We start from the raw sequence: 13,165 nt of genomic DNA on the forward strand, positions 1-13,165 counted from the left end.
CAATAAAAATACAATTGCTGTTTTGAAAAACCATGGAAGAGAAAGCAGTTATAACTTTTGTCACAATTATGAAGATCCCGTCACAATGTGATTTAATTAATAAAAATAGCTCTTTCTTTAAAAAAAAGCAAAAAAATCACAAAATGTTCTAGTAATAGAGTCAGAGATATAGAAAATTTAAAAAGCATATTCAGTATCAGAGCAATATGAACTTAATTCCAAATATGAAGAAATCGTTTTGTCTGTGTGTGCTTGGTAAATTTGGGATATGTAAATTTATTCAGAAAATATTTTTAGACATTGACAATGTATGTGAAAATGTGTTAGTTGTCATTGCTGTCACAGTGAAAAAAACAGGATCCAAACATATTCTCTGGCTAAACACTCACATTGTGAAAAGTTTTGCTTGTTATGGGAGCACAGGAGTGAGCGTGTAGGCTAAGAAGTCACCAGAATTGCAGAAAACTTCCTAGGGGAAGTGGTGCTTCACCTGAAAATCAATGATGGTTAGGTTTACTCGGTTGAGTTGGGGAATGAGACAAAATGTACAATAGAAGTGCTTACTATAATACGTAGCTGGGACAGAATTCATGGTTAACAGATGGAACCTCTTAGCACACATGAGAAGATGGGGGAATGACATACCATGTGGAAGACCATGACTTCTGCTTGAAGCACACTGAAATGGACCTGTATGTGATTTGTGCAAGCAGATACATTTGGTAAGAGGTTCAATATATAAGTAGGTATGTTTGGTAATCAATTCAATATGTAAGTCAGAAGCAATCCATTACTAGAAACAGGAATTTAGGATTCATTAAGTGATAGGTGTCATATAAAATTGTACAAATTGTGGAGAAAACAGTGAGAAAATGTGTAGTCAGAAGTGAAGAGGAACTACTAGTTCCAAGGAATCAAAACAGGCAAAAAGATAACATAAAAAATCATGTGTGTAATTTTTAAGTTAATTTATCAAAGCATTTCATAAATATAAATACAAGAAAATAGTATTTAAAATTCTGTATTCTGCCTAACAGCTTGCATGTTGATAGAGAAATGTGGAAGGAAGTCAAGGAAGGGACACTTATATGTGGTCTTTTATGTAGATTTAGTATTGTTCATAGGAGAAAATACATTTACAAATAGAAAGAAAAAGAAAAAATCTTATTATAGGGCAACAGCAGACACTCCAAGTTCTGGTTAAGATTCTTTAGAGTGAGTCCAAATTATATATTGTGTATTAGCATTTGGATAAGGACCAAATTGTTAACAAAAACATAGCTTGAATCATGTGATTTTTTTTCACTTCTGAATAGGAAGAATTTGGGGGAGCCAAATGACATTTATGCTATGCATAAAATCATATGACACTAGTAGATAAATCTATTACATCCTTAATGTGATTCAAAATATATGAAAATAAAACGAAGGTTAAAAGAGCTAATTAAAATATAAGATGAAAATATAGTGAAGGTTAATAGAGCTGATTAAATTATTTTATACAGATAATGTGGTCTATATAATAATCTCTGAATTACTGGGCATGCAGATTGGACAGAAGTCATCAGTGATGAAAAACTGTACAGTAACAACATTCATTCTGCTGGGACTGACAGATGACCCGGAACTGCAAGTTCTGATTTTTATCTTTCTATTTCTCACTTACATGCTGAGTGTAACTGGAAACCTGACTATCATCACACTCACCTTTGTGGATCCCCACCTTAAAACACCCATGTACTTTTTTTTACAAAATTTCTCCTTCTTAGAGGTCTCATTCACAACTGCCTGTATTCCCAGATACTTGTATAACATAGCAACAGGTGACAAGGCTATTACCTATAATGCTTGTGTAATCCAAGTGTTTTTTACTGATCTCTTTGCAGTAACAGAATTTTTTCTGCTAGCCACCATGTCCTATGACCGCTATGTGGCCATCTGCAAACCCCTTCATTATGTGACCATCATGAACAGCAAAATCTGCAGGAGACATATTTTTTGCTGTTGGTTGGCTGGATTGTTGGTCATAATCTCCCCACTTAGTCTAGGGCTAAATCTGAAATTCTGTGATTTGAATGTCATTGATCATTTCCTCTGTGATGCTTCTCCCCTCCTGAAAATAGCATGTTCAGACACATGGTTCATGGAACAAACTGTTTTAACCTGTGCTGTGCTGACCTTCATTTTGACTTTCATGTGTGTAGTTCTATCCTATACTTACATTATCAAGACAATTTTAGGATTTCCATCTGCCCAGCAAAGAATAAAGGCCTTTTCCACCTGTTCTTCCCACATGATTGTGGTTTCCATCACCTATGGCGCATGCATGTTCATCTATATGAATCCTACAGCAAAGGAAGAGGTGACTGTTAATAAAGTGGTTTCACTACTCATTTCTTCCATTTCACCTATGTTAAATCCATTTATTTATACACTGAGAAATAAGCAAGTAAAAAAAGCCTTCAATAACTCCATCAAAAGAATTGCAACATTCTTAAGAAAGTAAAATACAATAGCAGTCAACAAATAAAGTTAAAATAAAAGGTGAATGGCTGCTAAACCTTTCTATTGAAGCTTACAATTTTCTTTACCTTCCAATAATTATTTTTCAGTTACGTTATATTTCTCAGTTCCTCTGTAGATTTGCTTACATTGCACTTTAATCAACTTATTTCTTTTCTTTGGTTTTTATTCCACTTCTTGTAAAAAAAATTTGTCCCAGTTAAAAAAAAAAAAAATGAAACTATATTTCTCATAAATTTATTTGTTTATAACTATAACCCCATATAATTAAATTTTATAATATAATAAAAACTATTCTTTAGTCCCACATAAACTGGTAGCATACCACTACTGATTATTATATGCACATGTGCATTAAATACTACAAAAATTCAAGTAAACATTGAAATTTTATGATAAAATACTGACTAGGATGAATGCAGACATGATATGATAAGGCAAAAAACAATTGAGAGGGAAGATAACAGCATTTATAATACCCTAGGGAAATACATTATAAAACAAAAACAATGCTGGATAAAATCGCACAAATATTCTTTTGAATATATAGCTAAGAGTAAAGGTTAAAATGTGAGCAATCACAAGATATCAGTGATAGATTTATCAGAAATGAAAATAAATAATCCCATCTATGACCCATGGATTGCCAGGAAAGCAAAGAATAAAGGATGGAGGGGGCAAATTGCAGGATTATGGGTTACAGGGGCTTGGGTTTAAATGTACATATGGAGATGGGAGATGAAGTGTCAGGATCCAAGTGGTGAAAGTACATGAAACTGAACAAAATAGCATAAAGTCAAAATTTTTAAAGTATGACTTAGGGTAGATAATAACCCATTCTTGTGAAAAGACAACAATTTTCTCTAAGAAATGTTTCTGTCTCTTCTTGAGTTGTGAGCTATGGATAAGGGGGTGAGGGGATTGTTATTATGTTCCTCTGTCTATCTGAAAGAGAGCGTTTGCAGTCTAAATTCTATCTTTCAAAATCTACTAATAATTTAGGTATAAAGAATTAGATAGTGAATCCAAACATAACTCTTTAGAAGTTAAGAAATATATATGCAATGAGAGAGATACTTCATAACAATTCATATAAAGCATTAAAACAGAAAGCTATACTCAGAAGAAATCAAAGGATAATTCATCCATAAATATATTCATTATCTTAAAAAGTTAATAGAACATGTTTTATGCTTAGGTCTTTAATCCATTTTGAGTTAATTTTGGTACACAGTGACAGATAGCAGTCTAGTTTCATTGTTTTGCAAGTAGCTTTCAAATTCCCCCAGCACCATTTATTGAAGAGGCTGTCTTTTCTCCATTGTATGTTTTTGGCTGCTTCATCAAAAGTTGTCTGTCCATATTTAGGTGGGTTTATTTCTGGGTTTTCAATTCTATTCCATTTGTCTGTGTGTCTGTTTTTCTGTCAATACCATGCTGTTTTGATTATTGTTTATCTGCTATGGAAAGCAGTGTGGCGGTGCCTCAAAAAAATAAGAATAGAATTACCATATGACCCAGCAATCCCTCTCCTGGGCATATACCCAAAAAATCTGAAAACACTTATCCATAAAGATATGTGCTCTGATATTCATTGCAGCTTTATTTACAGTGGCCAAGACAACCAAAGTGTCCTTCAATAGATGATTGCATAAAGAAGATGTGGTATATATACACAACGGAATACTACTCGACCACAAGATGAAATAGTGCCATCTGTGACAACATGGATGGATCTTGAGATTATTATGCTAAGTGAAACAGTCACACAGAAAAAGTCGAGAACCATATGATTTCACTGATATGTGGGATATAAAACTAAAAGCAACAAAGGAACAAGCCAAACAAATGAAGAAACAAAAACTCGTAGACACAGACAATAGTTTAGTGGTTACCAAAGGGTAAGGTGGGCAGAGGGTGGTAGATGAGGATAAATGGGGTCAAATACATGGTGACGAAAGGAGAACTGACTTTGGGTGGGGAACACACAGTGTGATGTATAGATGATGTAGTACAGAATTATACACCTGAAACCTATGTAACTTTAATTGTCACCCCCAATAAACTTTAATTTAAATTTTTTTTAAATTTTTTTAATTGGAAAAGAAAGAGTTTCTACTCTTAAAAATACACTATTAAGAGGATAAGACAAGCCACAGACTGGGAGAAAATATTTGTGAATTACATTTCTGATAAAGCATGTATATCCAGGCTGTATAAAGAACTCTCAAAATTCAAAAATAAGAAAATGCACAGCCCAATTAAAAAATAGGCAAGTGATTTAAACAGACTTCACCAAGGAAGATACAGATGGCCACTGAACATACCAAAAGATGTTCAACATCATTAGCTATTAGGTATATGAAAATTAAAATCACAATGGGATACAATTATACATCTACTAGAATGTCTAAAAGTATAAACACTAATCAGTCATACCAAGATGGTGTACCAATTAGAACACTCATGTACTGCTGCTGGGAACATAAATCATATGACTGCTATGGAAAACTCTTTGGTAGTTTCTTAAAAAGTTAAATATATACCTTCCATATAACACAGCCATTGCACTCCTAGGTATTTCCACAATAGAAATTAAGTAAATGTCATTAGAGAGATTTGTGCATGATTTTTCATAGCATATTTATTTGTAAGTGCCTTAAAATTGAAATGACAAAATATCTTTCAGCAGGTAAATAGTAAGCAAATTGTGGTATATCCACACAATGGGATTTTTCTCAGAAATAAAAGGAATGAGCTATAGATACACATAATAACATGGATAAACCTCAAAAATTATGTGATTCAAATAAGCCACATGAAAAATGAGCATATACTCAGGGCTCCCATTCATATAAAAATTTTGAAAAATGGTAATGATAGAGAACAGATGAGTGGTTGGCTGTGAATGGCAGCAGTGGGGGATGTACAGGAAAACAGGGACTTAAAAATGAAACTTAGTAGAATGATGGATATATTTATTATTGTGATTATGGTGATACTTTCTTGGGAGTGTACATTAAGCAAAACTTATCAAATTATATACTAAATATGTGCAGTTTATTGTATGTTAAGTATCTCTCCACAATACTGTTAAAATCAAAAAGCAAAAAAATTTGATAGATTTGACTATATGAAACCATAAACTATATGCCAAAAATCAGCATTAACACTTTTAAAGATTTACTATAATCTTAAAATACATATATGACACATTTAAAAGAACAAGGAAAGAATAGGAATAAAAATAAGGTACACTAAAACCTAATTATGGTGGCAAATGTTTGATATAAACTAATCTTATGGCTTTTATAGCATTATACAAATTTTCTAGAAGTAAAATAATATTTTATCTAGAAATTTCACCTCTATTAATTATTCTCACACATATAAAAATAATTGTATGAAAATGCTTTTGATAGAATAATTGATAAATGTGGAAAATAAAGGACATCATGCATTTAATTCAGGCACTGCTTTAGAAATTACCAAATATTCATACAGTCAACACTATTAATAGAGGACATTGGAAAAAACAAATTTATCTTATGTGATAAATTAAGATATGTTTAAGTATTTAAAGTGTTGTATTTTTATTCTGGTTGAAATACATAACACAAAATTTACTACTTTGACCATTTTTAAGTGTAAAATACAGTGGCATTTAGTACATTCATATTGTTGTGCAACTATAAAAGTATATGTTTTGTACAATTATAAGATATGGTTGCACATTTTTATGCATTTGTGAATAATAGAGTCAGTGTATTTGAGGAAAGAAAAATCTGGAACAATGAAATCTATAATGTAAGTATTAGCCTTATATAATCATGTAAACTTTTCCTTTCACTTCTGTGATTAAAATTGTTCAACAATAATAAAAGATTAATATACTATAGGATTTTATTTGTGTAATAAAGGATTACAATCTTCCAAATGCCTCACTAAACGTGTAAGTTTAACAAAAACGAACAACGTAATTTAAATGACACAGTTGTCCTCCTGACCTGTGTCAAATTCTACTGTAATATCCTCTTATCTCCAAGGACACAGTCCCCAGTGAAGCCTGCATTACTAGCATTTTTGCCAAACTTCATTACCCAGAAAAGTAATTAATAACTTTTGATTGTAAGTCCACAAGGACCATTTGTTTTTTTCCCTTTGTGGCATTTTCTGCAAATTAAAAAGAAAAGTCACATTTGACATTGTAAAATCATTTCTTTCTATCCTGATGATTTAAAATATTATCTCTTCTACCAGTGGAGAGAATTCTCAGCCCAGAGTAATTTATTTTCTTTTCGATAATGGAGATAGTAAAAAAATATTTGGAAGCTATAGTAGCACTAAGCTCATTATATGTAAGCCTGTCCAGTTTGTTGGAGATGGAAAACAAAAGGAGATCTATGCATTCCCAGTCATGCCAGTAAATGTGAAGACATAAATACTTTTATAAAAATATCATTTTTAACATTTTAGTCTTAATATTGCTAGGTTTAAATAACCAACAGAAGCTGTGGTTTACAAACAGAAGAGTAAGTATGATAAATTTTGTCTCTTTGATTTCAATTCCCTTTGTAGGATCTACATTATATTTTCCTCTGAAAAGAAAATAGGTTTCACTGATAGTTTATATATTTTTAATATGTTTAAGGTATGAAATTCATTTTTTAGAAAGAATTTCCCTCGTGCAGATAAATGACATTGTCTGGGAGGTTTCATGTATAAAATATGTAAACAAATCTGTATCTTAACGTGAGAAATATTCAGGGTAACTATGGATATATATTCAACCTCAAGTTAATAATAAAGTGTCTTTATATAGAAGTATATAAGCATGCCCTTACATTTCTCTTCCGACCAAAAACAAGAATAACATAAAATGACAGTATTGCATTACAGATTCTTATGTTCATTTTGAACATTTGTTTGAAAGATAGAATAAAAATCAGTTAATTACATACACTTTAGTGTCAATCTGTTTATTAACTTCTATTATAAGTTGTAATATCATGAAAAAAACTGTTTGAGAATTGAATAACGTTCAAAGTTTCAAGGACTGAGTAAGAATTCACAGAGATACACATATCATCTGATAGTTTAGGAGAAAAGATGGAACAAAGGTAGGTGGTGTGCAAAAGAACATTTTATATATATATATATATATATATATATATATATATATATATATATATATGGAGAGAGAGAGAGAAAGAGAGAGAGAAACGAAAAAAATGTTTACACATTTTAGGAAAGGAAAAACTATTAAAATTGCTATACTACAATTTATATATATTTTTACATAAATATATACTATATATGTAATACTATATATAGTATATATATATATGTATAATGTATAAAACAAATATCAAGTATTTATATCAAATTGATATGTAGGAGATATATACACACACATATATATATAGATATATAGATATATCTATATATATACTATATATCTCAATTTGATATAAATACTTGATATTTATATCAAGTATGTAGGAGATATATACACACACATATATATATAGATATATAGATATATCTATATATATACTATATATCTCAATTTGATATAAATAATTGATAGTTGTTGAATGAGAACTAAATTTCCTATAAGGAATCTGATTTTGAGTAACCCATGATCCTCAGTTAATGATTTTTCTCTATATTGGAAGCTTTGTGAACTGGGTAAATAGTCACAATAATTCTGCCCAACCTCAATAAAGAAAGAACACAATAAGTTAAACAATAAAATGAATCTTCTCATAAAACAAATAAACTAGGTACACAAGGGGAAAATATTTTCTATTAATTGATGTCAGTATGCATCAATAGTTGGCATATTGATTATACATTAGAAACATCTGAGTCCTTACTAATGTAGCATCAATGAAGATAAAATAATTCATTGACTGGAAGATGTGGAAGGAAAGAGAAGACAGTCATCGCTTCTGTCAGCAGTAAAGATAACACACATAGTCAGTAAAGGTAACGCACATACTCAGGAAAAAAATGATGGAGTCTGTAGCAGGGGGCAGGCCATAGTGCTTAAGGTTGCTCATAAGAATTAAGCACACTTAACCTAAAAACACATCAACAAACAAAATTTTATTTTTGAACAAAGACCTCAAGTTGTTCTAGTGTCTGTATAGTACCCAACTTATATTAGCGCTGTTTTTTTAAAAGACCCAAGGTGTCAAGGAAAGACATGAAAAGAACGATGAAACTATGTGATTTATTTCTGAATAGGGAAGAATTCTTGAAAGCCAAAACATTATTGCTACCACAAAATTCACCGCCTTAGCAGTCTACTTTATCACATGAAAAAATCCTAAGCACAGGACAGATATAAAATGTGAATATATCTATATACATATTTATATATGTGTGTGTGACATTATATATAATGAAATATAAAAGTTTGAATGCATCAAATTTCAGAACACTTAAAATAATCTATAAGAAAATTTCTTTGAATATCACATACAGATTGGAGAGAAGTCAGAAGTCAGTGATGAGAAACGATACAGTAACAACATTCATTCTGCTGGGACTGACAGATGACCCTCAGCTGCAGGTTTTGATTTTTATCTTTCTGTTTCTCACCTATACACTGAGCGTAACTGGAAATCTGATCATCATCACACTCACCTTTATGGATTCCCACCTTAGAACACCTATGTACTTTTTCTTAAAAAATTTCTCCTTCTTAGAGATTTCTTTCACATCTGCCTGTATTCCCAGATACTTGTATAGCATAGCAACAGGTGACAAGGTCATTACCTATACAGCCTGTATTACCCAAGTATTTTTTACTGACCTCTGTGGAGTAACAGAATTTTTTCTGCTAGCTGCCATGTCCTATGACCGCTATGTGGCCATCTGCAAACCCCTTCATTATGTGACCATCATGAGCAGTAGGGTCTGCAGGACTCTCATCATCTGTTGTTGGATGGCTGGTTTATGTATAATAATCCCTCCACTTAGCCTGGGTTTAAATCTCATATTTTGTGACTCTAACATGATTGATCATTTTGCCTGTGATGCATTTCCCTTAGTGAAAATCTCATGTTCTGACACATGGTTCATGGAACAGACAGTTATAATCTGTGCTGTGCTGACCCTAAATATGACTCTTACTTGTGTAGTTCTGTCATATGCTTACATCCTCAAGACAATTTTTAGATTCCCTTCTGTTCAGCAAAGGAAAAAAGCCTTTTCCACCTGTTCTTCCCACATGATTGTGGTTGCCATCACCTATGGCACATGCATTTTCATCTATATGAATCCTACAGCAAAGGAAGAGGTGACCATTAATAAAGTGGTTTCACTGCTCATTTCTTCTATTTCACCTACATTGAACCCATTTATTTATTCCTTGAGAAACAATCAAGTTAAGAAAGCCTTCAAGGACACAATCAAAAGAATTGCCTTCCTCTCAACTAAGTAAAAGAAAGTATTTTTAAAACATCTCAAAAACAAGAATAAATTTTAATTTTGAAGCTTATAATCTTGTTTTTTAACAATATATATTTGAGTTACATTAATTTTTCTCAACACTTCTTTAACCTAGCTTCCGCTGAGCTATCTTCACTTTTCAAACCAATGTCTCATAGTTTTGTGTGTTAAAGAATCATTTTGAAAAGAAACTAACTTCAAAAAACTATTCATATATATATATATATATATATATATATTTACTCAGGAAAATAATGGGTTAAATTCCTAAACACGCATAAGTGTAGCTTTATGTAAAATGTCTAAAATAGATGAATAATAACATAATTTAAAATACATGTGAAAGAAAATAATAACACTTCCAACATTTAGAAAATAGAGGGAAATATTACTAATACGAACACACAGAAACACTAAACAAAACTTAATATTTTTTTAAATCTATAGCTAGAATTATTGCAAAGTTGTAAATAGGAAGTGTCAGAAATAAAGATTCAACTAAAAGTAGAACAATAATCTATAAAATAACTTGTGGGTGTTCAGGAGATCATAGACTGGGGAAGTAGATGATTATATTATGGACCACAAAGGTTTAGGTTTAAAGTCCCAGGATTAGTGTAGTGAGAGCACTTGGGATGACACAATAGCTGCATATTCAATGAAAGTTTGAATTAGAAAATTGTAGTCATGTTCACAGACAGATTTCATTTTTTTTAATTTATTGGGGTGACAATTGTTAGTAAAATTACATAGATTTCAGGTGTACAATTCTGTATTACATCATCTATAAATCCCATTGTGTGTTCACCACCCAGAGTCAATTCTCCTTCCATCACCATATATTTGATCCTCCTTACCCTCATCTCCCACCCCACAACCCCCTTACCCTCTGGTAACCACTAAACTATTGTCTGTGTCTATGAGTTTTTGTTTCTCATTTGTTTGTCTTGTTCATTTTTATCTGAAAAATATTGTCTGCTATTTATAGAGCTGTGACTCAAAGGAAAAGCATTCTCCATGTATTTGACAGCTTTTGCCTACATTTAACACAAATTAAGTTTCATAGTCCAAATCCTGCCATAATAATCTAAATTATTAGATGTAATGAATAGAAAAATCCACACAAATATAATTCCTTAGAGATTAAAGTATTCACATCAAATTAACTATTTGCTATCTGGAAAGCAATGAAATGCAGACATCATCACAAATTATTTGGAGCAATGAAAAAGATGTGGTCAGAAGTAATTCTGTTGTCTTAAAAATATTCATTAGTTACAAAAGTGTAAACTAGCCCTAAAGAGAGGAATTTATCCTAATAAATTAAAAAGTAAATTAAAATAGTAAAATAATAAAAAATAAACAAAAGTAAATGTTAAATGTAACTTACTATGCGTAGAAAATGAAATCAATTAAATAAGTTAAAGAAATTCAAATTCCAGTTATTTGAAAAGTTCAATACCATAGTTAAACCCCCACCCCAGTGATTATGATGAGTAAAAAACAGAAATGTTCAATATTTTATTGGAAAATATTAGACATGTAATAACATAAAAAATCAAGATAAATATGGAAAAATAAATAAAACTATTGCATTTGATTGTTTTAAAGTCTAATTTTATTCCCATATTGCTTTTCTGAAATAAAGATACATCTTACAGTGGATGGCATCTACCATTGTTCATAGTTTAACTGGCAACATTGTTTTTTCTTTTTTTAATTCATCTTTTAAATTTATTAGGGTGACAATTGTTAGTAAAATTACATAGATTTCAGGTGTACACTTCTGTATTACATCATCTATAAATCCCATTGTGTGTTCACCACCCAGAGTCAGTTCTCCTTCCATCACCATATATTTGATCCCCCTTATCCTCATCTCCCACCCCTCACCCCCTTACCCTCTAGTGTAATTACATCTTATAATTAATGAGGTCTTAAAATTGATGAAATTTGGCAGATCTCTTCTTTTATCTTGAGGATTTCTTACACATCCAGAAAATTCAAGAAACTCTAAAAGGAAACTAATGGAATTAATAAGGGAAGTTGGTATTCTATCTAACTGAAAAAATGGGAAATGCTTAAAAATCAGTAGACTATACTAGCAATAAACAACAGGAAATCAATGAGCAAATATTATTTTAGTCATAACAGTCATAAAAATTTAATTACCAAGAGAATAAATTTAACCTAAAAGTACAGTGTATATATAAAGTGTAAAAACTCTTTTAAAAATGTAAAATATAATAGGAACAAAAAAGGCAATTGATATTCTTGGTTGGAAATTTTTTTTTAATTAAAATTTATTGGGGTGACAATTGTTAGTAAAGTTACATAGATTTCAGGTATACAATTCTGTAATATATCATCTATATATCACACTGTATGTTCACCATCCAGAGTCATTTCTCCTTCTATCACAATATATTTGATCCTCTTTACCCTCATCTACCACCCCTTCCCCCCTTACCCTCTGGCAACCACTAAACTATTGTCTGTGTCTATGAGTTTTTATCTTCATTTGTTTGTCTTGTTCTTTTGTTGTTTTCAGTTTATATTTACCACATCTTCTTTATCCAATAGATGATTGATATCCAAGATGTGATATATATACACAATGAAATACTTACTATTCTTCCATAAGAAAAGATGAAACAGTACCATTTGATAAAACATGCAAAAGAGAAAACTCTTTTGAATGTGTAAATGTTACACACTATACAATGAAATGTTATTCAGCCATAAAGAAGCAAGGAAATCATGCCATTTGCAACAACATGGATGGACCTTGAAGACATTATACTAAGTAAAATAAGTCAGACAGAGAAAGACAAGTATGTATGATCTCACATATATGTGGAATCTAAAACAATAAAACAAAACAAAAACCTAACCTCATAGAAAAATCAAGCAGAAGGAAGGAAATAAAAAGATTAATGGAAATCAGAGGGGTTGTAGACTGGGAGGGGGGTTATCATTTTGTAAGGGGGTGTAAATGTCTAATCATTATGTTGTTTTACACACCTGAAACTAATAATTAAAATAAAGGAAAAAAGATTAGTGGAAATAAATGAAATAGAGAAATACTAGAGAAAAATCAGTGAAATTGATCAAAAGTTGGTTATTTGAAAATGTCAACAAAATTGAAAAATATTTAGTTGCATTGAACAAGATAAAAATG

At 31.0% G+C, this 13,165-nt stretch overlaps 2 protein-coding genes across 2 annotated transcripts; both read left to right on the forward strand.

Annotated features, from left to right (window-relative positions):
• Nucleotides 1-1,570: 1,570 nt before the first annotated feature.
• LOC109439233 (olfactory receptor 6C68-like) lies at nucleotides 1,571-2,506 on the forward strand. The gene has a single exon (XM_019719495.2). It carries the CDS (start codon nucleotides 1,571-1,573, stop codon nucleotides 2,504-2,506), a length of 936 nt encoding a protein of 311 aa, XP_019575054.2.
• A 6,534-nt stretch (nucleotides 2,507-9,040) lies between these two features.
• On the forward strand, nucleotides 9,041-9,976 carry LOC109439234 (olfactory receptor 6C2-like). Its single transcript, XM_019719496.3, has one exon. It carries the CDS (start codon nucleotides 9,041-9,043, stop codon nucleotides 9,974-9,976), a length of 936 nt encoding a protein of 311 aa, XP_019575055.3.
• Nucleotides 9,977-13,165: the final 3,189 nt, after the last annotated feature.

Source organism: Rhinolophus sinicus, chromosome 1, assembly GCF_057876585.1.
Source record: "Rhinolophus sinicus isolate RSI-liver-muscle chromosome 1, RSI-T2T, whole genome shotgun sequence".
NCBI lineage: Eukaryota > Metazoa > Chordata > Mammalia > Chiroptera > Rhinolophidae > Rhinolophus > Rhinolophus sinicus.

Excerpts from the sequence above, each read along its gene's own strand:
- LOC109439233 (XM_019719495.2), top strand. The coding sequence starts at position 1,571 with ATGAAAAACTGTACAGTAACAACATTCATTCTGCTGGGACTGACAGAT.
- LOC109439234 (XM_019719496.3), top strand. The coding sequence starts at position 9,041 with ATGAGAAACGATACAGTAACAACATTCATTCTGCTGGGACTGACAGAT.